Source organism: Anabrus simplex, chromosome 5, assembly GCF_040414725.1.
Source record: "Anabrus simplex isolate iqAnaSimp1 chromosome 5, ASM4041472v1, whole genome shotgun sequence".
In the NCBI taxonomy this organism is placed as follows: domain Eukaryota; kingdom Metazoa; phylum Arthropoda; class Insecta; order Orthoptera; family Tettigoniidae; genus Anabrus; species Anabrus simplex.
The window spans coordinates 261,155,462-261,181,778 of NC_090269.1; the positions used below are offsets into that span (position 1 = coordinate 261,155,462).

General features: G+C 37.9%; 1 protein-coding gene across 2 annotated transcripts in view; it reads left to right on the top strand.

Moving 5' to 3' along the window:
- The window catches only part of fry (Protein furry), a 1,574,680-nt gene that overhangs the window by 202,217 nt on the left and 1,346,146 nt on the right, over window positions 1-26,317 (top strand). For both annotated transcript variants that reach the window (XR_011018272.1, XM_068227610.1), the window contains exons 19-20: window positions 9,386-9,556; window positions 19,864-20,013. Coding sequence is in view for 1 of the 2 variants with exons in the window: in XM_068227610.1 (XP_068083711.1) it covers window positions 9,386-9,556; window positions 19,864-20,013 (321 nt within the window). In the remaining variant the exon portion in view is untranslated. The remainder of the gene's footprint in view (window positions 1-9,385; window positions 9,557-19,863; window positions 20,014-26,317) is intronic.

The following is a 26,317-nucleotide window of genomic DNA, read 5'->3' on the forward strand; positions in this document are numbered from 1 at the left end:
GTCGACCTGGTTTGTACTGATCAGTGATTGTTTTTGCTAGCGCTGTTTTGTTCTTGTTTTGTTTTTTATGGTGGCAAGTTTAAGTGAACAATGTGCAGACCTTTGATTGGGATGTTTTAAGAAGATTGCGCAACAGTGTTTGTAAAAATAGACCCGATTTGTGGCAGACAGGAGACTGGTTCGTCCACCACGACGATGCACCTGCACACACACAGCCATCTTTGTTAGACAGTATTTGGCTAAAAATGGCGTGGTTCCATTGCCCCACATCTGATCTGCCTTCATGCGACTTTTTCTTATTTCCACGCATGAAAAGGGGCATCCGATTTGACAACATTGAAGAGGTCAAAAAAAAAAAACGAGGGAGGAGCTGTTAGCCATTTCTAAAGATGATTACAAAAAATGTTTCAAACAGTGGAAGTACCGGTGGGACAAATGAATTAGTTGTAATGGAGGGTATTTTGAAGGGAATGAGGTTGTTTTGTAAAAAAAAATTGAAAATATATAGCATTTAAAAAATAAAATAAAATAAAATAAATTTAAAAAATAATACCTTTTTTGGTACCCCCTCGTACATAGCAATTATTTGTAAGCGGTGAGATTGAACCTCGTGAAGCTAACAATGATATACTTAGTAATTCTAGAAAATCTATTGAAACTGTTTCCAAAAATTTATTATTAATCAAGGAATAGTCCCTCGAGCTTCTACCATTAATCTTATCTTTTTATTCTCCTTCCGTCTAAATTTATATAATATAAGGTATGGTCTGTTTATAGATCAACTTCTTTTTCCTGTTAAGGTATTCTGGCTCGTCTGTGGAGATATCAAAATGAACAATCAGTCACCACCAATCTGCATTTAGGTCAGTTGCCCAAGTGGCAGATTCCCTATGAGTTGTTTACGTAGTCTTTTCTTAAATAATATCAAAGAAGTTGGAAATTTATCAAACATCTCCCTTGATAAATTATTCCAATCCATAACTCCTCTGCCTATTAACGAATATTTGCCCCAATTTGTCCTGTTGAATTCCAACTTTATCGTCATATTGTGATCTTTCCGACTTTTAAAAACTCAACTTGCTTGTCTACTAATGGTATTCCACACCATCTCTCAGCTGACAGCTCAGAACATGCCACTTAGTTGAGCTCGTCTTCTTACTCCCAAGTCTTGCCAGCCCAAAGTTGCAACATTTTCGTAACACTCAAACACGTAGGTACTTACAGTGATCCCTTAGGTACTTTCACTCCATCAACGTAGTAATTAAAACCAAGAGGTCTTTTCTTCTTGGTAAAACTCACAATCTGACTTTTCCTCCCATGTACCATCACATCATTTGTTGCTGTCCATCTTACAACATTGCTGAGGTCTTTTTGTAGTCACTCACAATCGTGCAACTTATTTATTACTCTGTAGAGTATAACATCGTCTGCAAAATGCCTTAGATCTGATTCCAGTTCTTAACTCATATCATTCATATATGTAAGAAAACATAAAGGTCCAATACTACTGCCTTGAGGGACTCCTTCTCTGTTGATCATTATAGGATCAGATAATGCTTAACCTACTCTAATTCTCTTAGTTCTATTTTCTGGAAATTTAGCCTCCTATACAAGCACTAGTACAATAGCCCTCATTTTTGTCAGTAGTCGTCCATGATATACCCTATCAAAAGCTTTGCGTAGATTAATGTCAGTACAGTCAATTTGACCTCCTGAAGCTAAAATATCTCCTATATCTTGCTGTAATCCTACAACTTGAGCCTCATGGAATAACTTTTCCTAAACTTGAACTGCCTTCTATCAAACCAGTTAGTAATTTTGCAAACATATGTAATATAATCAGAAAGAATGCTTCCCCACAGTTTACATACAACACATGACAATCTGACTGGCCTGTAATTATCAGATTTATGTTTTACCTCCGTTCCTTTTGTACACTGGGGCTATAATAACAACTCTCCATTCATTTGGTATAGCTCCTTCATACACACAGTAATCAAATAAGTAATTCAGATATGATACCATTTCCCAACTCATTACCTTATCTCCAGAAATCTTATCAATTCCAGCAGTGCAGTGATAAAGGTACAGGGAATCCGGAAGTCAAATAGGGATGACATAAAAATGTTAGTGTTGAACTGAGTATTGTAAAGAAAGGAATAGAATTAACTTAATAGATATACTTTCCAGATATTGTAACAGGAGTTGAATCATGGCTGAGAAACAATATAATGGATGCCAAAATTTTCTCATGGAATTGGAGTGTGTAACTTAGAGATAGGATAGGAATGGTGTGAGGGGGGAGTATTCATTCTGGTGAAAGAAGAATTTGTAAGCTACGAGAAAGTTAAAGGTGACAAACATAAAATTCTAGGTGTAAGGCTCATTTCTAAAGATAACAGGCAACTTGATGTCTTTGGAGTGTATAGACCGGGAGAAGGTAGAGCTGACACTAATTCAGAGTTATTTGGTAAGATAATGAGCTATGTGGAAAACATTATGGAAAGGATTGTGATTGTAGCAGGTAATCTCTATTTATCAAATGTCAGTTGGTAAGTTAATGTGAACGACAGGAAGCATGACCAATAAATGGTAAACAAGTTAATATGGGAAGGATATGGTAATTATATAGTAAGTTAATATGGTTCAGAAAATGATGGAACCAACTAGAAGGAAGAAAATTCTGGATGTGGTGCTGGTAAAACCGGATGAGCTCTATAGAGAAACCGAAGTAATAGATTGTATTAGTGATCAAAAAGCTGTTTTTGTTGCAGTTAAAAGTAAATGTGATAGAAAGGAAAATCTTCAAATTAGGGCTATTATGCAGTACCATATGGCTGATAAAACAGGCATGAGGGAGTTTTTAAAAAAGTAACTATGATCAGTGGAAAACGGTAATTAAAAATGTTAACAGACTGGGATGGATTTAAGGCTATTGTTGAGGAATGTGAAAACAGGTTTGTACATTTAAATGGGGTAAGAAATGGCAAAGACCTACTATAACATAAGACAGAAGTAAAGAGACTGAGAAGGAGGTGCAGATTGGAAAGAAATAGAGTTAGAAATGGATGTGGAAGTAAGGAGAAACTGGAGGAACTTACTAGGAAATTGAATCTAGCAAAGAAGTCAGCTAAAGCCGCGTATACACTTGAGCATTCGCCCCGAATAAGCATGTGTTGCCAATGCGGGAGCGCACAAGCACGACACGCATGCCAATCTGTTGAGCAAGTTTCCACTTTGTTCGGACCTCGTGTGGACCGAGAACACTATCTGTGTAGGTCTGGTAGTGTTTTGCCTGACCTGAGGCTACAATAGTGAATCGAAAATTGATCGTCGCTAGTTATTGTTATATGTATTTATTGCATTCCTTGAAAATAAAGAGGAGAAACGGTGGTGGCAAAGAAAACTGTATGAAGAGAGATGCAATGCTCAATTGTTAAAAACGATCGGACATGAAACAGACGACAATTTAAAAAATTTTTGAGAATGTCGTCCGAGGATTTTGAATGGATATTGCATGGTATCAGGGCTACGATTGAGAGAGAGGACACAACATTTAGGAAAGCCATATCTGCCGAGGAACGCCTACCTGTGTCACTGAGATTTCTGGCTACTCGAGACTCTTACACGAGTTTGCAGTACCTCTTCAAAATTTCGAAACAAGCCATTGGCAGAATCATACCTGAAGTGTGCCAAGCTATCATAGCCTGCTTAAAGGATTATGTGAAGGTAAGCAAAATAATAATTAAATAAAAAATAGTTTATGAAGAAGAATTTTATTATAGCAAATACAAAGAGAAATTTCTAAAGTATTACATATTAATTTGCACAGTCAGCAAAAGTTTGCTAATAAGATTGAGCTGAATCGAATTTTCCAAAGCGGGAGATGGGTTTCTCGAATTTGATAAGAGTGCCAAGGGAGAAGAGGGTGATTGGCTTAGTGGAGATTGTAGGACATTAATATTTGTGCATTCCTGACTTGAAGTTGATGAATGTATTTGTGGTAACGGGTTCAAGGGAGTTTGGCAATTACTGTATCTATCCATATCAATGTCAAAAAATACATTTGATATCCGGTGTTGTGCTATAGCACGTTCACATTACTTTTTTAGTTTATTTGCCACGTATGATCCAAAGGACGTGCAATCGTCTTATGGAGTGTCTGGTTCAGCTGCTTTTTTTAAATACTGAAAAGCTTCATCCATTCTCCCATCTTTTTTCCTCCTGTGAAGTGGGGGACCTGTTGGTGCCTTGAAAGCTTTGGATGTGCAGGCGCTCGCAGCACTTTCTTGGTCAATTATTTGTTTGGTTTCCTCAGAATGCTGACTCTGTAAAGTAAAAACAATAAAATATGTAATATGGCAGTCATGCTAATAAACGGTGTATAATTTTAATACCAGGTTTATACACTGTTTATGTGCAATTTATTACTAATAAACCTTGTATAAGTCTCGTGTGCCTACATCTCTTATAGTTATTCACTGAATTGCTTATACAGACCAGGACCCTAGTATAAGCGTTGTATTGCAGCAAGTGACGGAAACAAAACGAGTGATCGTTTTATTTTAGTGGTATTTACTGTCTGCAGTAATATAATTGTGGTGAAATATCCGACTTATCCATTATGCGCACACTGAAAGAACGGAAAATAACGTTGATGATCTCCACAATATTTTTAACATAGAAGACAACATTTTGAGGTTATAGAGGCTGAAAATGTTCATAAAATAAAACACTTTAAGAGGTGGAGTAACCCATTTCTCTAGATGACGGAAGTTTTTAAATTAAATATCAATTTACGATGGAGTATGTTCGAGCTAATAAACGGTGTATAACTTTTATACCAGGTTTATACACTAATGGACCATGAGAAACAAAGATGTTAGTAGAATCCGGGCAGCAGAAATGAAATTTGTCCGCAGCATGATCGGCAAAACACGGAGGGACAGAGTCCGTAATGAGGAAATCCGCAAGCAGGCTCAAGTTGTAAGACTGCAGGACAAAATAACAGTGCAGCGACTGAGATGGTATGGACATATGCGACGCATGGGTGATAACAGATTACCAAAAAAATGTACGATCTAAAACTTGAAGACAAAAGACCAAGAGGGCGACCAAGACTCAGGTACAAGGACATGGTGAAGATCAAATCAAATCAAAATCTCTTTATTTGCAAATGAGGTGTTTACCTCGGTGGCAAATGGTACACTAAAATACATTATTGTCAAGCACTAAATATTAAATTAACAACAGAAGAAAATTTTCCTATAATACAATATTATACAATTTACACTAACAATGTTTTCTATTAAACACACAGCTCATCCTTAATAAATTTATATTGTTTACAAAATTCTACTTATAATATCTCCTGTACTACTTACAAATATAGTCAACTGATATACAGTATGTGGAATTACTTCAAATTACTTCAAATTGACATTCAACAGAGAGGACATACTTTGGAAAGCATTGAAGAAGGAGAGAAGTTCAGGGACCGCAACTGGTGGAGAAGCCTCGGTTGCCGACCCATCGCTTAAGATGGAACGACTTGGGATATGTATGTATGTATGTATTGTATGTTCGAGTTGTCATTAACACAGTCAGAAATGACTTCATGAAAGATCCTAGAGATTACGCGTGAAACGTAAACGAACGAGACGTTCTTCCTGTCATAAATTAAGAACTAAACGAGATAAGGACTTAAAGTATGCGTATTTTATCATTCACATTTAAAATCAAACTTAATTGAGGCAAAATGTTTCTGTACCAGCAGTGAAAAAATTCAAACATAATGAAGGTGAAATGGGAGTTATGACTTGATAGGTCCCATGAAATGAAGATTTTTTGACGTAATATTAACATTTTCTCACTCAATTACTTTTTAACATTATTTTTGTTAACAACATTAGATGCGGCTTGAAATTCTGTACATAACTCAATATGCATATATTTCAGCCGATAACATTCAGATTTGTATACTGGTACTGATAACCTGCAGTTTGGTTGATCAGCACTTCAGTCGCTATTTGGAAAGGCAAAGGTGATTTGGGCGAATGCGTCATCTACCGACCAATACATTTATTATGTCAGACGATGAAGATTTTTGAACTTATTCATCATCATTGCCTACGAAACATTGTATGGATTTCTACAAACCAATGCGGCTTTGTCAAAGGAATCAGTACAACTGGTGCTGTTCATACAACCCATCCCATACCAGCCGATGATCTAGTCATTCGCTTGATGTGTGAGAGTGGATTAATCAAGGGTATGTATATTTCAAGTATTCTGCAGTATAGTAATACAGTGCTTATACCACATCTATTAGTAAGAAAAATATGCAACGCTTCATCATCATCATCATCATCATCATCATCATCATCATTATCTAAAGGCTTTGCCTTGTCGCTGCAACCATTGATCTCTTCTCTCTGCGATCCTTTTCATCTCTCCATAACCTTGGCATCCCATCATCTCAACTACCTCTTCAATGATCTTCTTCCGTGGTTTCCCTCTGCTTTTCTTTCCCATCACGTTGCCTTCAAAGGGTTTATTCATTTTATAACTATAAAAATGTTAAACAGTTGTATAAGGACTTTTTATTAGTAAGACTGTAGATATATTACAATAACCTTGGAGAGTTTTTGTTTCAGCTGCCGTCTACCACCGAAGAATGGTTAACCGTTTCTCAAGGATTCAACCAAGTTTGGAATTTCCTGCATTGCGTGGGAGCACTTGACGGGAAACATGTAACATTACAAGCGCCAATTAAAAGTGGAGTGACTTTTACAACTGCAAATCTCAATTCAGTATCGTGTTGCTTGCTTTGGTGGATGCTGACTACAATTTTCTGTACGTCGACGTTGGTTGTCAAGGTAGAATTTCAGACGGAGGTGTTTTAAGAAATTGTGACATTTATAAGAAAATAGAAAATGGTGATCTAAATCTTCCAAAGCCATCCACATTTGAAGATTTAAATATAAATCTTCCTTACTTTTAATTGGCAGATTCAGCCTTCTCTTTAAATGATGTAATTTATTGAAGCCATATTCTGGGATTCACCCAAAGGGATCATTAAAGAGAATTATTAATTATAGATTAAGTAGAGCGCGTAGAGCAGTGGAAAATTGTTTTGGGATATTGTCAAGCATGTTTCGTGTTCTACGGAAACCTTTGCTTGTAGAACCTGAGAAAACTCAGATCATTGTATTAGCGACAGTCTGTCTACATAATTTTTAAGAAAAAGTGCTACTTCAAGAAATTATTGTATGCCCCCTGCAAGTTTCGATAGTGAAATAGAAGGGGAAATTCAGCCTGGAGATTAGAGAAATGATGTGTTGGAGAATCAGCATTCACTTCTACCCATTAAAACATTGCCGTGCAAAAGTAAAGCGAGCGCAGAACAAATAAGACAGCATTTGGCAGAATATTTTTGTTCATATGGATGTGTTAGCTGGCAAGAAAAATATGCCTGATGTGTATTGATAGCCGTTTATAATGGCCGTTTCCTATTTCTCGTCGTGAAAGTACTAAGTTAGCATAGTGTACTTCTTGTTGTAAATCAAGGGTGTGTACGTATTGTTGTAAATAAAGGGTATAAAATATTAATTTCTTCTGTTGCAATAAATTCCTCATTTACTTTACTTGTAAACTTGAACACTTGTGAGCCACGTTTAAAATGCAAAATTAAGGATAATTTTCAAAACTTACACTGAGTGTTCCACGTGGTTCAGTTTTCTCGTCAAGGAACATCGTCGCACTGAACGCAATCCGTTTGGATTTGTAAGTTTCGTCCTGTCCTGAAACAATATTAATGTGATGAAGGAAATGTCCTTGATCTCAAAAATTCAGGTAGTTTAGTTTTTATGATTTATTCTGTTTAACACAGCTACAAGAACAAAGAAACGCTGCAGTACTTACCTGATCCAGTCATGTTGCTTCTTTTCATTCTAGCCTTTTCCCTCCGGTAGGAACCCTTGAGGCTTTCAATTTTCTTACGGCACTCATCTTTTGGAAATTGCATGAGGGCAGCAATTTCACTCCAAGCATCGTCCTTTTTTAAGGTATTGTAATAGAACTCGTCCTTGGTGTTCCACAGAATGGGATACTTGTGGTAGTACCCCAGGAGGATAAGAGAGTTATCGTGGGACATTCCATTTCAATTTGAAATTATCTTTCACACTCTTCCTTCACTTCACTTGCACGAGCAAGATCGCATATGCATAGCGGAAGCAGTCAGCTCATACTGTTCGGGTTACCCCACTCGTCATCAACCGACCACACTGAGCACGAACAGACCACGTGCTCACTTTGGGATACCGACAATATTCGGATCGGGCTGAGGCATGCGGATCCATTCAGTTCGCCCTGTACTCATCTGAGCAAAACTGGGCAAACGCATGCTCATTTGGGGCAAATGCTCAAGTGTATACGTGGCTTAAGGATAACATGACGGCAAGCATGATTGGCACTTATACAAATTTTAATGAAAAATGGAAGGGTACTTTAAGGCAGAAACAGATTCCAAGGACAACATTCCACGAATCATTAATGAACGAGGGGAGTGTGTATGTGAGGATCTTCAAAAGACAGAAGTATTCAATGAGCAGAATGTAAAGATTGTTGGTTACAAGGATAATGTCCACATAGAGGAGGTGACTAATACTCAAAAAGTATTAAAATTTACATATTACAATTTACAATTTACTCTGGTTGTTTGTACTGTCTCCAACATTTTTGCAACTCCTACACCACACATAATATTAACCTCCACTACAAAAAAGAACACGCAGTTCCCATACATGGCAGATACTGCTCACCCTCGTTGGAGGGTCTGCATTACAAGGGCTACACCAGCAAGAAATAGTCACAAAAAATTATATATCTCTTCATGAAAAAATTGTGTACCCAAGAATTATTTCCAATTTTCTAATGATTTAGAAAGCGGAAACTTTGCACATATTACACGTGGATTTTAGGTTTGCTTAAAATCTTAAAAGTGTCATGATTTGTTAATAGCAAGATAATAAATAGAACTGTTGAAAATTTATTTCTATGTATCCATTTTAGACTGTTTTGTTTTATCAGGCAGGTTTAGTTAATAAGCTTTTTCCCTACAAAGACAATACCTATATCACATTCTGTTTTGAATTTCATGAATATTGATACAACTTTTGACAAATTTTAAATGTGTATAAGAAACTTCTTGGGAGCACTGGTTCTTCATTATAGAAAGACTTACTGCTTTACTAAATATGTATTTATGGCACTACACTTAATCACTTCTGTATTAACATTGAGTTAATTTAATTTGGAAAAAATTTATATTCATAAAACTGTTTCTAGCTTGAGCTTAATACTCTAAAATATCTTGTTTGTTTAGTTCATCACCAGACAGCCTGACTATGGAACGTAATGACAGTAAATCGCCTGGTAGCAACGTATCTCCCGCAGGTCTGTACAAACTGGTGGTCCCTCTCCTGCGGTGTGAAACACCTGATGTGAGAGATGCTGCAGTCCATGCTTTGGGAAAAGTCAATCCTGATGCTCTCAAGTAAGTATGGAAATAGCAGTGGTATGGCATAAAGTTTTGAGAGTTGTTACCAATCAAGCCAGTTATAAAATGATAAGTTATGTTAAATAAAATGGCAGTTACAGGGTTTCTGCCTACTAGCATATAAGTTCAGTTCAGTGAATTTTTCTGCAAACACATCTATAATGGTATCATAGAGGACTGAGCAAGTTGGCCATGAGGTTAGGGGTTTGCAGCTGTGAACTTGCATTCAGGAATAGTGGGTTCAAACCCCACTGTCGGCAGCCCTGAAGATGATTTTCCATGGTTTCCCACTTTCATACCAGGCAAATGCTGGGGCTGTACCTTAAATAAGGCCACGTCTTTCCACTCCCAGCCCCTTCCCATCCCATCATCACCATAAGACGTATTTGGATCGGTGCGACATAACGCCAATTGTAAAAAATATATATAAATTATAAAAGTAAAAATTATCATAAAAGTTTGATCTTTTCTTCAGATTCAAAAGCAGATATATATATATTTTTTAATGCCATCAAGGACAAGTTGGACATTCTACTCTGTCCCTGAGTGTATCCACCGCAGAACCAAAAATGGCTATGTCTGTAGAATACACTCCACTTGACATTTGGATGGTCCAGGTCCTGAAACTCGCTTTATGGCTGCTGTCACTTGAACTGTGACAGTGTGTGAAATTTTTTGAATTACTGATTGATTTAATCTTGCATTACAGCTTGATTTGAAGCTCTTAGAGTGTGCAACGTTTAGTTAATCTTGGGTTTAATTTGGTATTTTTAATCATGAACGTGGATATCTACAGACCTAGTGTCTAAGCTTGTGTTAAAAGGAAATAATAAAGCTACGTATTTTTAGTGTTATTCTACTCCTTGTAGGAATTTGTGTATTGTGTGCATGTCTTCTTAAACCCTCTGGTAATCGCACAAAACTTTCGAACAGGAGCACTCACGTGGACTTCGCATGTGTAGCCCACACATTTTTTAAATTTATTTTATTTAATTTCTTTTCATGCTGTATTTTATACTTTGGAATTAATTAACATAAAACTCTAATACTTGTTATACTCAGTTCAAGCTACTTTTCAGATTTATACCCTTTTAATACCATAATTAGTAAAACTGTGTAATTTCCAATTTTACGTATTTAGAAAATAGCGTAAATCTGAAGACGTGCAAGGGATTTTTGGTTTGCCAGAACTTAATAAAGCTTTCATGTTTTGAACAGTGGTTTACTGTGAAAAGTTTAGTACAAAAATATCTGATAAAAATAACTAAATGAGAGCTGAATTGTAATAAAAGCAAACAAAAAAGAAATGTTGTTCAGCCTCAGAAAACTGTTAGTCAGTGTCAGTATCTTTTATTGAGCCTATTATGATATATTTTTGTCTGCAGGTAAACACAGAAAGAACAACATAGGTCACTCATTCATCTAATTACTCCCTGCACACAACAGCTGAAAGATGAGGGTAGATTATCCTTCCATGTTGCATGCAATTCCTCGGTCTGTCTACTTTGACCACACGTAACACTGGTCTACCTTGTTGCCTTGCTCTGGAAGTTGAACAACTTATTAGAAAGAAAATACTAAAAAAAAGGACAAATTTTTACACTTCCTCTGTAGGCCTTGCATCTCTTTCACGCCCACGTTTATGTTGTAACAATTTTCTCCACATTCTCATCTGGAAACAGTTCTAAATATTTCATCTCCGTCTGCAACCCCTAGTATCACCTTTAGGTCCTGATAAGTTCACCTGCATACACCCCAGCATCAGTAGGTAGGGTCTGACAGATCCCACTCTGATGAGTCTAGTGTCAGACCTAAGACGAAATGCTGGTTGATAGAGCAAACGCCTGGAAAGCCTATCTGATCTGTTTTTGACATGCTCTATTGGTGAAAAATATCTAATTCCCTCTGTGGGAACTTAGAATTTCCATTCTGGATTATACCGTATTCTATTACTGAGACGACTATCTCTTCTTGTAGATTTCTCACCAGTTTATATTTTTGTCACAATACCACAAAAGATTTGGGAATTGTTCCCCTCACGCCAAAGAAACATCTAGTTGCAGTAATTTGTTGACGGTTATAAGACTCAAGGAAGAAAGGGATGGTTGGATTATAAATATTTCTCATTGTCCACATCAGTCAGCTGAGAGGCTGAGGATTCAAAGCATACCATTGGATCAATAATTTTTGCTACGTTCCTCCATCTGTCAGTCGCTATAATATCAATCCTGCGAGTGCTGCCTCGATCAGTGATGCAGTCAACTTCGTCGTACACTTCCAGATTTTTTATACAAATAGCATTAGCAATCATGTTTCTGATGATATTATGATGTCTGATTCTAAGCAGTTCTTCTTGAGGGCAACTCCCCAGCACATGTGATAAGGTTTCATGCTCACTGCAGTGTCTGCAATGGCCTGTGCTGGTAGAAAGTCCCAGCAGAGTACGTACTGGTGAAACCATCGCTCTCATCTTCAACATCTCCCTCCATTCCGAACAAGTTAAACCATCCCTTCTGGTAACCCAAGAATTAGCGGAAGGATCTTCTTCTCCATCATTGCTGCCACCTTGCACAGATTTATTCTCTTCACTATTTTCTTCTAACCACTATCAGATATCATCCTCTTTGCTAGTGCCAGCCGCTGACACAACTACTTGCTTGGGCTACAGGTGTAGCCCAGTCAACTTCAACACCAAATTGTACACAGATCCAACTTCTTAGAAGTGCAGACGCTCACTAAGTCATCATAAGATTAGCTGGAAGGAAGGTACTAGAAACCACGTCCCTCCATCGCTGTTCGCTATTACGCGGGAAAGGAAAAATAATGGCTGGGGTACACGTGTAGCCAAAACAAGTGGGTTGAGTGATTTAAACCTAAAAGAATGTATTTATAATTTTAATGTGATATGCTATAAGTTTATGCACATGTTATAGGCTACTATGTCGGTCGATAGTGAGCTATTCTATTCTATAGAGGTATTTATGTAGTGTGTATATTCTTCTTCTTCTTCTTTTATGACCACATAGGATCACTTTAGTCATTCCATCGTTCAGGTCTCTTTGAAGGGGTTGTTCGGGCTTTGCGGTCCTTCCAATACTTCTTCAGACGCTCTGATCTTCGTGCCCTTTCCTCGGTTGAAAATATGCATGTTGTTGGTTGGTTTGTTTCGTGTAAGGGTAAAGCGGAGGTTTGTATTCTTGAGTTTTGTATTCAATTTTATCTTATTTGTGGTGTCTTCTGTTGTAAGGCCTATTTCCTTCAGATCCTCTCTTACTTCTCTGATCCATTTACATCGTGTTGTGGTATTTTTTGAGACAAGATTGTGTTGTACTAGTTGTTTGAGAAGTCTTGAATCCTGCATCCTCATGATATGTCCAAAGAATCCCAGTCTCCTCTTACGCATAGTATCTGTAATAGGTTCTAGCTCTCTGTACATGACTTTGTTAGGTATTATCTGCCACTGTCAACCTTTCTGGTATCTTTTGTTGATGCAGATTCTTCCAATCCTCCTTTCAATTTTCGGAAGTCTGTCAGTCTTTGATTGTTTATTCAGATGAAAAAAGTGTTTTTGCTTCCAGTTTTATAACTGTGTTGTAGTGTTTTATTTTTACATTTATTGATAAACATTTCTTTTTGTAGATATCCCATGTTAATTTTTGTGCTTTAGCTGATCTATTTGTTCTTGTTTGGATTGAGATTTTTTCATTTAAGTTATGTGTTATTACTTCTCCAAGATATTTAAATTGAGTTTCTATTTTGATTTTATTACCATTTATGGTAACTTCTTTTAGTTGTGTTGGTTTTTGGGGCATAATTTCTGTTTCTATCAAATGATATTTTGAGGCCAATTTTATTTGCAATGTTTTGAAGTTCTGATATCTGAGTTTTTGCTTCTTTTATGTCCACTGCTAGTCATGCTAAGTCATCAGCGAAACCCAGGCAATTTGTTTTGATATTTTGGTCAATCTTTATTTTTGGGTGACATTTCCTAAACCATTCCCCCATTACCATTTGTAGAGCACTATTAAATAATAGTGGTGAGAGCCCATCTCCCTACCGTAGTCCAGTTTTAATTTCAAATAACTCTGGTGTTTCACCCCTAAACTTTACTTTTGATTTGGTATTAGTGAGAGTCAATTTTATCATGTTTATTAATTTCCGGTGTAGTCCAAAGTGTCTTAAAATTTCAAACAGAGATTCTCTATGTTTGCAATCATAAGCTTTCTTGAAATCTACATATGTTATCACCATATCTCTGTTTCTTCTCCTGTTATAGTTCATTATCAACTTAAAACTCGTGATCTGATCAGGACAGCTCCTCCAGGGTCTGAAACCTCCTTGATATTCTCCTAGTTCTTTCTCAAGTTGTAAACTTATCCTATTAAGGATGATTATTGAAAATATTTTGTATGTTGTGTCAAAGAGTGAGGTTCACCTGTAGTTATTAAGGTCGGTTTTTCTGCAGTGGATGAATGACGGCTGTTGTCCAGTGTTCTGGAAATTCTTCTTTATTCCAGATAGAGACAAGTAGTTGATGGAGGGCACCTTCTGCTGATCTTCCTGCATATTTCCAGATTTCCACAAAGGTCTGATCTTCTCTTGGCATTTCATAGTTTTTAAATTTATTTATTGCTGGGTAGACTTCCTCTATTGTGAGGGGGTTTATTCTCTGGTGGTGTTTTTATTGGGGTGTTGGTGTCCACATGAAGAAGTTCTGTAGGTTCCTCACAGTGTAGAAGCTTGTTGAAATATTTAGCCAGAATTTCTGCATTTTATTTATTGTTATGAACCAGCTTACCATTTTCATCCTTCATCAGTAGGGTCGGGGGGGTTTCATATTTTTGGAGCTGTTTTCTGAAGGTTTTATCCTTAATCTTACATAAGTATTTGTGTGCTGATGATGGCTTCAAGAACTGAAACATGTCCACTTTTGTTAGATAAATAATCCATTTAGATTATATTGTGTATTGATTAGATGGTTAATCTACATTCATGTTCATAAAAACCAGAAGACCATGAAAGACTAGAAATAGGAAGTTCATATTCACAGGACAAGAATGCATGAAAACCTACAACCTGTTTTCCAATCTTGGACCGGGTCAGGGATGTAAGAATGGATCGTATATAAGCTATTAGTACGATGGGGTCGCCACTCCCAAAGTGATTTATTAATGACTGATAGATGCTAGGAAATGATAATGGAGAGTGTTGCTGGAATTGAAGATGACAGGGAAAACCGGAGTACCTTGAGAAAAACCTGCCCCGCCTCTGCTTTATCCAGCACAAATCGACATGGAGTGACCAGGATTTGAACCACGGTATCCAGTGGTGAGAGGCCGACGCACTGCCGTTTGAGCCATGGAGGCTCCCCATTCACAGGACATGTGCATTAGTATGTTCTGAAGAAATGATTAGTATTTGAACCATGTCGGCCTTCAGGTTCAAGATCCACATCGATATTTCGGCGCACCACCACCGACTGGAAAAATGTGCCTGCAGCTCTCATTGTCGCTAGAAACCGAAGGTAATGGATCAGTTTGACTTGAGCAGATGTGCAGGATGCCTCGCAGACGTATGCGAGAACCGTACTATCGTTTGAGTGAGTTTGACAGAGGGCATATTATTGGCATGAGAGAACATGATGCATCCGTCTGGGCAATTGCTTTAGTGTGGGACGAAGTGTGTTGGCAGAGCAGTGGGTGTGACCGGGCGAGTTAGCCGTGTGGTTAGCGGTACGTGGCTGTGAGCGTGCATCCGAGAGATAGTGGGTTCGAATCCCACTGTCGGCAGCCCTGAAGATGGTTTTCCATGGTTTTCAATTTTCACACCAGGCAAATGCTGGGGCTGTACCTTAATTAAGGCCACGGCCGTTTCCTTCCAACTCCTAGGCCTTTCCTATCCCATCGTCGCCATAAGACCAATCTGTGTCGGTGTGACGTAAAGCCACTAGCAATGGGTGTGTATAGAATGGTTCACAGAAGGCCGTAGAACACGACGAGATGGGTCTGGTCGCGCCACCCAAGCTAACCCCCGAGAAGATCGACACCTCATCTGAATGGCATTGCAGGACAGATCTGCATCCTCCTCGGCTCTGACGCAACAGTGGAACAGTGTAGCACATTGTACACTATCAGGAGTGACAGTCCGTCGCTGTTTATTATGTCTGAGTTACCGGTACGTCGTCCACTTCTCCGCCTACCTTTGTCTAATGTGCATAAACATGCTAGACTGCAATGCTGTATGGAACTATACCAGTGGGGAAAGGAATGGCAGCAGATAGTGATTTTGAACAAATCCAGGCTCTGTTTGTTTGAAAATGATGGCCGCATTATGGTTCGCCACAGACAGAGGGCGAGGCATCATATTGACTGCATTCGCACAAGACATACAGTGCCAACTCAAAGCCTTATGGTGTGGGGTGCTATTGGGTACAACCACAAATCACAGTTGGTGCGTGTCCAGGGCACTGTGGCCAGTTTGACCTACGTGTATGATATCCTGCGACCCATAGCCATACCCTTTTTTGCACGACACCCCAGACGCCATATTTCAGCAGGACACTATGCGACCACATGTTGCTGCACGAACATGTGCCTTCTTGTTGTCACAGGATGTCAGACTGTTGCCCTGGCCTGCCCAATCACCGGATTTGTCGCCAATCAAAAATGTGTGGGATATGGTGAAACGACGGGCGCGGCACTGTGATCCAATGAACTTCCTACTCCTAGTCTTTCAAGGTGTTCTGTTTTTTATGAACATCATTGTTTTTTTGTTTTTTTTCAAACATACTGAGAGTCCATCTTGACAAACCTTCAGTCTTACTATGAAAAATGTAAATTCAGGAAAAAGAAAGAAACAAAAAGAAGAAAATTACTGGAATGAATGATGGTTCATGGTGTGGTTTACTGCAGTCACGTCCTAGATCGTGAACCATGGGCAACGGCTGATTGGCCTAGTAAGTGGCCCTGAGATTCAGGATACCAGTTGCTATGGAATGGGAGTGGGCATCTCGGACATATTTTGAGTCGTGGCCCTCCTTGTGCTCAGGCGGCTAGGACTATACAATTCACCGGTGGTCCATAACCCGTTAGAGGAGAGATCCTCACTTGGAATATGTGCAAGTAGGGTAGCATCCTGCTTCATGAATTTACCGAGCTCAGAACATTTTAAGCAAGCCTCGGACCTATGGGAGTAATGGAGTCCCACTCCCATTTGACAGGCGAGGGACTCCTTGGAAACAACTTGGCGAACAAAATGGAATTCGATGGGGAGCTATCAATATTAATGGGGCTTATGGAAGAAAGAAAGTAGACTGGCTGAGTCTGCAAAGAGGATGCATCTGGATGTGCTAGGAGTAAGTGATATTCGGGTAAGGGAAGATAACGAGGAAGAGATAGGAGATTATAAAGTGTACTTGACAGGTGTCAGAAAGGGAAGAGCAGAATCTGGGGTAGGGCTGTTTATCAGGATTACCATTGTACGCAACATAGTATCTGTTATTCACGTAAATGAGCGAATGATGTGGGTAGATTTGTCAGTTGGAGGAATTAGGACTAGAATTGTCTCCGTGTATTTACCATGTGAGGGTGCAGATGAGGATGAAGTTGACAAGTTTTATGAAGTATTGAGTGACATCGTACTCAGGGTCAGCAGCAAGGATAGAATAGTACTAATGGGCGATTTCAATGCAAGAGTTGGGAATAGAACTGAAGGATACGAAAGGGTGATTGGTAAATGTGGGGAAGATATGGAAGCTAATGGGAATGGGAAGCGTTTGCTGGATTTCTGTGCTAATATGGGATTAGCTGTTACGAATACATTCTTCATGCATTAGGCTATTTGCCGCTACACGTGGGAGGCTAGAGGTACCAGATCCATAATAGACTATATCTTAACCGACTTCGAATTCAGGAAATCTGTCAGGAATGTACGAGTTTTCCGGGGAATTTTAGATGATACAGTCCACTATCTGATCTGTAGTGAACTAAGTATATCTCGGCCTAGGATAGAGAAAGCGAAATATGTCTGCAAACAAATAAGGGTAGAAAATCTCCAGGATGAGGAAATTAGACAGAAGTACATGGATATGATTAGTGAGAAGTTTCGAACAGTAGACAGTAAGCAGGTTCAGGATATAGAAAGTGAATGGGTGGCATGCATGGATGCTGTAGTAGAAACAGCAAGGGAATGCCTAGGAACAACTGTGTGTAAAGATGGGAAAAGGCAAACATCTTGGTGGAATGAAGAAGTGAGAGCAGCCTGTAAACGTAAAAAGAAGGCTTATCAGAAATGGCTCCAAACAAGGGCCAAGGCAGACAGGGATTTATACGTAGATGAAAGAAACAGAGCGAAACAAATAGTTGTTGAATCCAAAAAGAAGTCATGGGAAGATTTTGGTAATAACCTGGAAAGGCTAGGTCAAGCAGCAGGGAAACCTTTCTGGACAGTAATAAAGAATCTTAGGAAGGGAGGGGAAAAAGGAAATGAACAGTGTTTTGAGAAATTCAGGTAAACTCATAATAGATCCCAGGGAATCATTGGAGAGGTGGAGGGATTATTCTGAACATCATCTCAATGTAAAAGAAAATCATTCTGGTGGTGTTGCAAACAGCCAAGCTCATGGGGAGGAGGAAAATGATGTTGGTGAAATTATGCTTGAGGAAGTGGAAAGGATGGTAAATAAACTCCGTTGTCATAAGGCAGCAGGAATAGATGAAATTAGACCTGAAACAGTGAAGTATAGTGGGAAGGCAGAAATGAAATGGCTTCATAGAGTAGTAAAATTAGCACGGAGTGTTGGTAAGGTACCCTCAGATTGGACAAAAGCAGTAATTGCACCTATCTATAAGCAAGGGAACAGGAAGGATTGCAACAACTATCGAGGTATCTCATTGATTAGTATACCAGGCAAAGTATTCACTGGCATCTTGGAAGGGAGGGTGTGATCAGTCGTTGAGAGGAAGTTGGATGAAAACCAGTGTGGTTTCAGACCACAGAGAGGCTGTCAGGATCAGATTTTCAGTATGCACCAGGTAATTGAAAAATGCTAGGAGGGGAATAGGCAGTTGTGTTTATGTTTCGTAGATCTAGAGAAAGCATATGACAGGGTACCGAGGGAAAAGATGTTCACTATACTGGGGGACTATGGAATTAAAGGTAGATTATTAAAATCAATCAAAGGCATTTATGTTGACAATTGGGCTTCAGTGAGAATTGATGGCAGAATTTCCTGGTTCAGGGTACTTACAGGGGTTAGACAAGGCTGTAATCTTTCACCTTTGCTGTTCGTAGTTTACATGGATCATCTGCTGAAAGGTATAAAATGGCAGGGAGAGCTTCAGTTAGGTGGAAATGTAGTAAGCAGTCTGGCCTATGCTGACGACTTGGTCTTAATGGCAGATTGTGCCGAAAGGCTGCAGTCTAATATCTTGGAACTTGAAAATAGGTGCAATGAGTATGATATGAAAATTAGCCTCTCAAAGACTAAATTGATGTCAGTAGGTAAGAAATTCAACAGAATTGAATGTCAGATTGTGATACAAAGCTAGAACAGGTCGATAATTTCAAGTATTTCGGTTGTGTGTTATCCCAGGATGGTAATATAGTAAGTGAGATTGAATCAAGGTGTCGTAAAGCTAATGCAGTGAGCTCGCAGTTGCGATCAACAGTATTCTGTAAGAAGGAAGTTGGCTCCCAGATGAAACTATCTTTACATCGGTCTGTTTTCAGACCAACTTTGCTTTACGGGAGCGAAAGCTGGGTGGACTCAGGATATGTTATTCATAAGTTAGAAGTAACAGACATGAAAGTAGCGAGAATGATTGCTGGTACAAACAGGTGGAAACAATGGGAGGAGGGTAATCGAAATGAGGAGTTAAAGGCTAATTTAGGAATGAACTCGATGGATGAAGTTGTACGCATAAACCGGCTTCGGTGGTTGGGGCATGTGAGGCGAATGGAGGAAGATAGGTTACCTAGGAGAATAATGGACTCTGCTATGGAGGGTAAGAGAAGTAGAGGTGGACCAAGGCAACCATGGCTAGACTCAGTTTCTAACGATTTAATAATTAGAGGTATAGAACTAAATGGGACCACAACACTAGTTGCAAATCGAGGATTGTGGCGACGTTTAGTAAACTCACAGAGGTTTGCAGACTGAACGCTGAAAGGCATAAAAGTCTATAATGATGATGATGTATGTATGTATGTATGTATGTATGTATGTATGTATGTATGTATGTATGTATGTATGTAAGAAATGTTATGTTTAATGATTGTATTGAAGGTAATGTTTTCTGTTGCAGAGACCTGATGGAAGAGCTTGTTTTATACATCCGAGAAGCTGTCGATCGGAAACAAGAGAATATGAGACGACGAAGACGACGAGATGCTCTCAGGCTACAGTTAGTGAGAGTTTTGGAGCTTGTGGCAGAATATGGCACATTTGGAGTTAGGTAAGCCACTAAAAACTGTGTGATTCCCATAGGGAACTTTAAATTATTGTCCTAAATGAGTAAGTTCATAATTCCAATATCATTGAACCATTATTGGAAATGATAAACTTTCCAGCTAACTCATTTTTGGTTGCCACAGTATTGGCCTAGTGTGCCAGGCTAGTCTCTCTCTCTCTCTCTCTCTCCCTCCTGCTTTCAACCCTATAGTGAAAGCTTACAAACCTACTTTGTTACAGATTTGATTTGACCGATAGTCTTCTCTCTCCTTTCACATAATGTAATTGTTTCCTAACTTGCTGACTAATTTTACAAACATATAAATCTGCATTTAACTTGAAAATCTGCATATCTGCATTTAAAATGGAAATTATGAAAATTAACATTCATTAAATAAAACACACACTCGTCGAACCTTGTACTCACACTTACTTGTTACCTGCTTACTTACACATACGTTATTTGAAGGGCGCCAGCTGTCACTCAGTACAGCAATAATAGAATGAGACTCTTGACTATCTCTAGGGTGTGGGGTAATAAGCTTACTTTTGACAACATACCATATAAGTTCTGGGAAAAGGAGATTGGCGTTCGGTTTCCCCATTAATTTTGGGGTTAAGATATTCTACTGTCAATGAAATGAAACTATGAATTCTTTTGATAGAACAATATATATTCTTTAAATAATATGTCAAAAAATAGTGAGTCTTGTTGCGATAAAACAGATGAGAATATGAAATTATGACATTGCAACTGAAAGAAACTAGGCATGAATTTGAATTCTTCTTGACCGGACATTTAACAATTTATACGAAATATTTCCCTCACTGATTCACTTGACTGTACCTTCAACACTTTGAGTGTAATTACGACGTAATCCATTGCTCTGGTGTTTACTGTAGATGTGTCACGCCTAACGTGGTGATACATCCTTGCGACTGCTTCTTCTCCATATCATCTGACTTCTTTGTAAGTCAATATGGTATGACCTCTTGGCAGGTCCAGGGTTGCCCTCTCTGACTCCTTGGTAAGCCTTGCGTCCGTGTCTTCAACTGAGTGAGCGACCAACCTTGTCCTCACTCTCTCAATGACCAATAATTAATGGCTCACTGAGTCTTCTCCATCTCTCGTTCACACTTGTTGGCCGACCGACTAAGGCCTCTTGATCTAGTAGACTACTTCACTGTACTGCATCCGTATAACTAATGACTGACGCTACAATATGCACCCACCTTATATAGACGTTGGTTGACACAGCTACGCAATCTCCAGAAATAACCATGACATACTCCCACAACGCGGCAAATATTACATACAGTGGTGAAATAGCCCGGAGGCGGCTAACTCTCTGAGCGCATATTCTAAATAAATACGATGACATAGCCATGGCACGGCGATGACTTGGCAGAATCGCCACTAATCTTGCACAATGTCCCAACGTCACACCCAATCTCTGATATATACAACAATTCTCACTGTACAGGTATTGAATGTTATTCTACACATACGTATATATGCATATATAAGTACAATCTTGCAAGCAACAGGCAATTGCAAAATCGAATTAAATAAGACTGATAATTACAATAATAGTAACAATATCACAGATAACATAATAATAATACTGACATAATAATAATAATAATAATAATAATAATAATAATAATAATAATAATAATAATAATAATAATAATAATAATAATAAAATACAGATAAAATCATGGAATAATAAAAATACAGATATCATCTTGTAACGGGATTTGAACCGTTACAATTATTAGCACTTTTTTTTTTTTTACAAAAAATACAGGTGGAAGAAACCCAACAAGTTATTCAAGGAGTTTACATATACAGAAATTTTATTTCAATTTATTTACATTAAAAATTGGTACTAATTATTTGGTGTGGCATAAAATTATGGCATAAGTTTTCTTCTGAACTGTCAAATAGAGTACATCTGGCAAGTTGGATGCGCAGATTTGAAGTAAGGATACTGGAAAATATTCTTCCCGTTATGAGCTGGTGATACGACTTGAAGCAAAATAAATATGAATTTCCTAAAATACCAATTGCATAAGTAATAATGACAGACCAGCAAAAATTGAAAAAGAAGTCTTACCTTCTATAGTCTACCATCTTCGATGTTGCTAGCCGCACGGCAGGAAGAATTACTGCTGCTATCACAGCTCGCATCTCTCTATAAGAAGTAATCTTCACTCCCGGTTAACGTATTCGAGGTTTCCATTTTCTTCAAGCTTTTTTTAATCACCTTCAAAGAAATCACGTCCCAAGTGCGCAGTTTCCACTCACAAAGGAGCTCCATAGGTGGTTTCCAAGTTAGAGCAAGTTCATGCACACTTTCTGTCATGCAGCATTGATAGAGTTGCTGCACATTTTCCTCGGTGGGTTTATTTATCGAAATGTCCAAGCATTGAGGTACCAATGTTAGTCCTCCACAAATCGCTACCAAATCGATTTTCATGGTTTTTAATAATTTCTTAGAGTCTTTGGCAGAGTTGGGCATCAGAGGAGAGACCCTGCTCTATTTTCCCAAACCATTTGTATCCAATCTTGTATGAGTGACTTGTCCATCCACCCTTTTCATTGGATTTGACCTTGGATCCCTCACAGATTATTTTTACTTTCGGCATTGTTTCTCACTTCAGAATAATGTAAGGCACAAGCTTTCTGCCATCAGCATTCACAGCAAACATTGCAGAACATCATTGTTTTTCGCTTCTAGTCGTGCATTGCAAGCTGTCCACTTCATGGCCGTATCAACGAGTATAATCAACAAATTAATCTAAAAAGCCACCTAATCAATACTTTAGGCAAAATTAAAAATACATTAGCACACATAGAACATGTTTCGACCACTTAGTGGTCATCTTCAGCTGTATATAAATATCTTAGATGAAAACATTTGGAAAGTGAGCATCTTAAAACTATGTCCCATGGGATCCTAAAAACTATTGTTCTAGGTGCTTTAAATGAAAAGGGAGGGGAGGGGATCCAGTAGTGCATACGATAATACTCAATGTCTTTTTCTTATCAATTGTTTGAATTTCTGGCATATCAAAACTGATTGGTGCTTGATATGCATTTACTACACTGTTTGGGAAAGCAAATACAGTATTTCTTCACTTCATGCTTCTCAATCATGAAGTCCTGAAAATCGATAACTTTTTGTTGAAATCATTAGGCATTCTTTGTTATAATGATAATCTTCATCGAAGAGGAAGTGTTTAAAATTAATCATCCAGTCTTGGTTAACCGTAAAATCTAAGACACTGATTCCATATGCTGCAGTTACTAGCTAGATACCTGGATGTCATGCTTTTGACAAACAAAACTACAACTGAAATTACTAAAAAATTGAACAGTCTCTTCAGTACCCATGGAACTCTTGTACACTGGATAAACAATTTACTGTATTTATCAGAGTGGAAACGGCAAATTTCACTTGAAATGATGCTTCAGAATTAAAACATCAATTCCTAACTATCCAAAATCTAAGAGACTTTCATAAAAAGGTACTGGAATAGCAAAAGTGATTATTAAGAAATTCTGCTCACTCAAGAGATGATACTTTTGAAGCTTTGCAAGAACATTGACCAACACCATTGGCTGGTCTTGATTATTCCCCTAGCTAACTTCTAACGGGAAGACATCTCCAAACAAAAGTCCCAGCAAGTTTGGATCTCCTCTTGCCCAAAACACCTGACAAAGATGTCCAATAAGAAATAAAGCTTATCAGACTCATCTAAAGCCAATTACGACTGTACAACTTGTGAAGGAAACAAGTTTAACTCTAACCAAACAGTTTATAACTAGTGGAAGGACTATTGGAAATATTATGTCATTACTAAAGTATTTCCAGAACCAAGGTCTTACATTGTTCAAAATGCTCAAAATGGGACTAAATAATAAAGAAACTATCTAAACTTAAGAAGAAAATCACCTTGGCCCTTGATGTAACACCCAAACAAGTGGATCAGCTCAGCGAGAAATCAAGTCATAAAGTCTAAAGTTACCAGACTTAGGTCTCTGGTATGGGACGTCCGTGTGGCAAAAATCTTCCCCTCAGAGATACTTCCAGTGGACAGACTCCATACAGATGTTCGCCCCCTATAATTTCTTTGAGTTGTACACTGTAGCTAACATCGTCAAATGCCCTAGTTTTTTACCTCTTATCTGTCCTTTAAGGTATTTTAGGAGGGATTGCTGTTTGAAGTCTTTTATTAATGAAATTTAGAACTTTTTAGATTGTTATCTTCTGAATTTAAAGCCAAGTAACACATAATACTGGAATTTGCTTTGTTATGCTGTCAGATACCAGTCAGTTTCTTGTAAAACTAAATTATTAGATAGATAGATACAGTAAAACCTCATTAATTCAAAGTCATTGGGACTCAAAATTGGACTTCAAATTACGTGATTTCGAATTAACTGCCAATTCGCAATTCAGAAGTACCAACCCTTGGCGCGTTACAAAATATTCTAAGGCCCGTTACTGCATGCACTTAAACTTGATTCACAGTTTATACCTTTCAAATGCCATGAAAAAAGAACTATTTCCAAAATGTATCCAAGAAGGTGCATTTACAGTATTCAAATAATGCACTCGGATATCTCACTGGCAAACATAACCTCACACAATGAAAGAAAGAAAAAAAGCATACTTATTTATTTATTTATTTATTTATTTATTTGTTTTGTTTGTTTATTTATTTATTTATTTATTTATTTATTTATTTATTTATTTATTTATTTATTTATTTATTTATTTATTTATTTATTTATTTATTTATTTATTTATTTATTTATTTATTTATTTATTTATTTATTTATTTATTTATTCATTCATTCATTCATTTTTTTCAGTGGCAAAGTTAGGGCTCGAGGCCCTCTCTTCCACTTAACCACATACTAATAAAAACCATACATAAAGTTATGAGATATTTAAAATAGTTAAAACCAAACAAAAAATTAATAGAATTGAGAGCAAATTTAAATACATTACTAAGTTAATAATAAAACTAATTAAATGTAAGAACTCTTAATAATGACTTATCCTCAGGCGCGCACACATTCATACTTCAACCATTCAGTTCGCTGTCCTCAGCAGGTAGTCTCGGCAGGTGACCTTAAACCTTTGTAAAGAGCTAGTTTCTCTGACCTGAGCTGGCAGGGAATTTCATAATCTGGCGCCGGTCACTACAAACGATCTATTAATTTTATTTGTGCGGTGCACTGGAATAGAAAGAGTGGATCTGGAACGTGTATTTAAGTTGTGAAATGATGATAGAAAGGTGAATTTAGAAGAAATATACAGTGGCTGACTCTCCGCTAGTACTCTAAATACCATCGTTAAAATGTGTAGCTGCCGACGTTTATCAGGCTTCAGCCATGAGAGAGCCTTATAGTATGGAGTAATGTGAACATCGTACCCAATATTGTAAATAAATCGCAGGCAGGAATTCAGTGCTCGTTGAAGTTTAAGTGTTTCTTCTCTTGTCATATCAACTAGAACAACGTCACAATAATCAAGAATAGGGAGAACCAGTGTCTGTATTAGTTTGGCCTTAAGCTCAAATGGAAATACATCCCTTTGCCGTTTAAGAGGGTGTAGCGCTCCAAAAATCTTTTTACAGATGATTTTCGTGTGATCAGACCAATCAAGTGTTTCATTCATAATTACGCCGAGATTTTTAACTGTTTTATTGTAGGGAATAATGTTACCATTCAGTAGGATAGGCGGGATTGCAATATTGTTTGAGCAGTTCAGTAATTTTCGTGTTCCTATTATGATTGCCTGAGATTTTGTGGAGTTTAGTATAAGAGAATTTCGTTGTGCATATATACTGAGTCGTCGGAGGTCATTGTTAATATCTTGTATTGTTTCATCTAAGTCTAAAGTCTTGCAGTGTCGATAAATCTGAAGATCATCAGCATAGAGGTGGTGCGTGTTATTTCCTGTCACCGATGATATGTCATTGATATAAATACAGAAAAGTAAGGGCCCTGGAATACTGCCCTGTGGGGCACCACTAAGTTTCATTTTCCATTTAGAGACCTTGTAGTTTACTGTTACACGCTGCTGACGGTTACTCAAATAAGAACTAAAAAACTTAAGCGCAGCCAGGTCAAAATTTAGTAGTTCCATTTTATTTATCATAGTCTGAATGTCTATAGTGTCAAAGGCGCTACTGAAGTCAAGAAGGATAAGTATAGTAAGCAGTCGTTTGTCCATAGCATTTCTAATGATTCAGAGACGAGGAGAAATCTATGCTGGCTCCCATGTGCA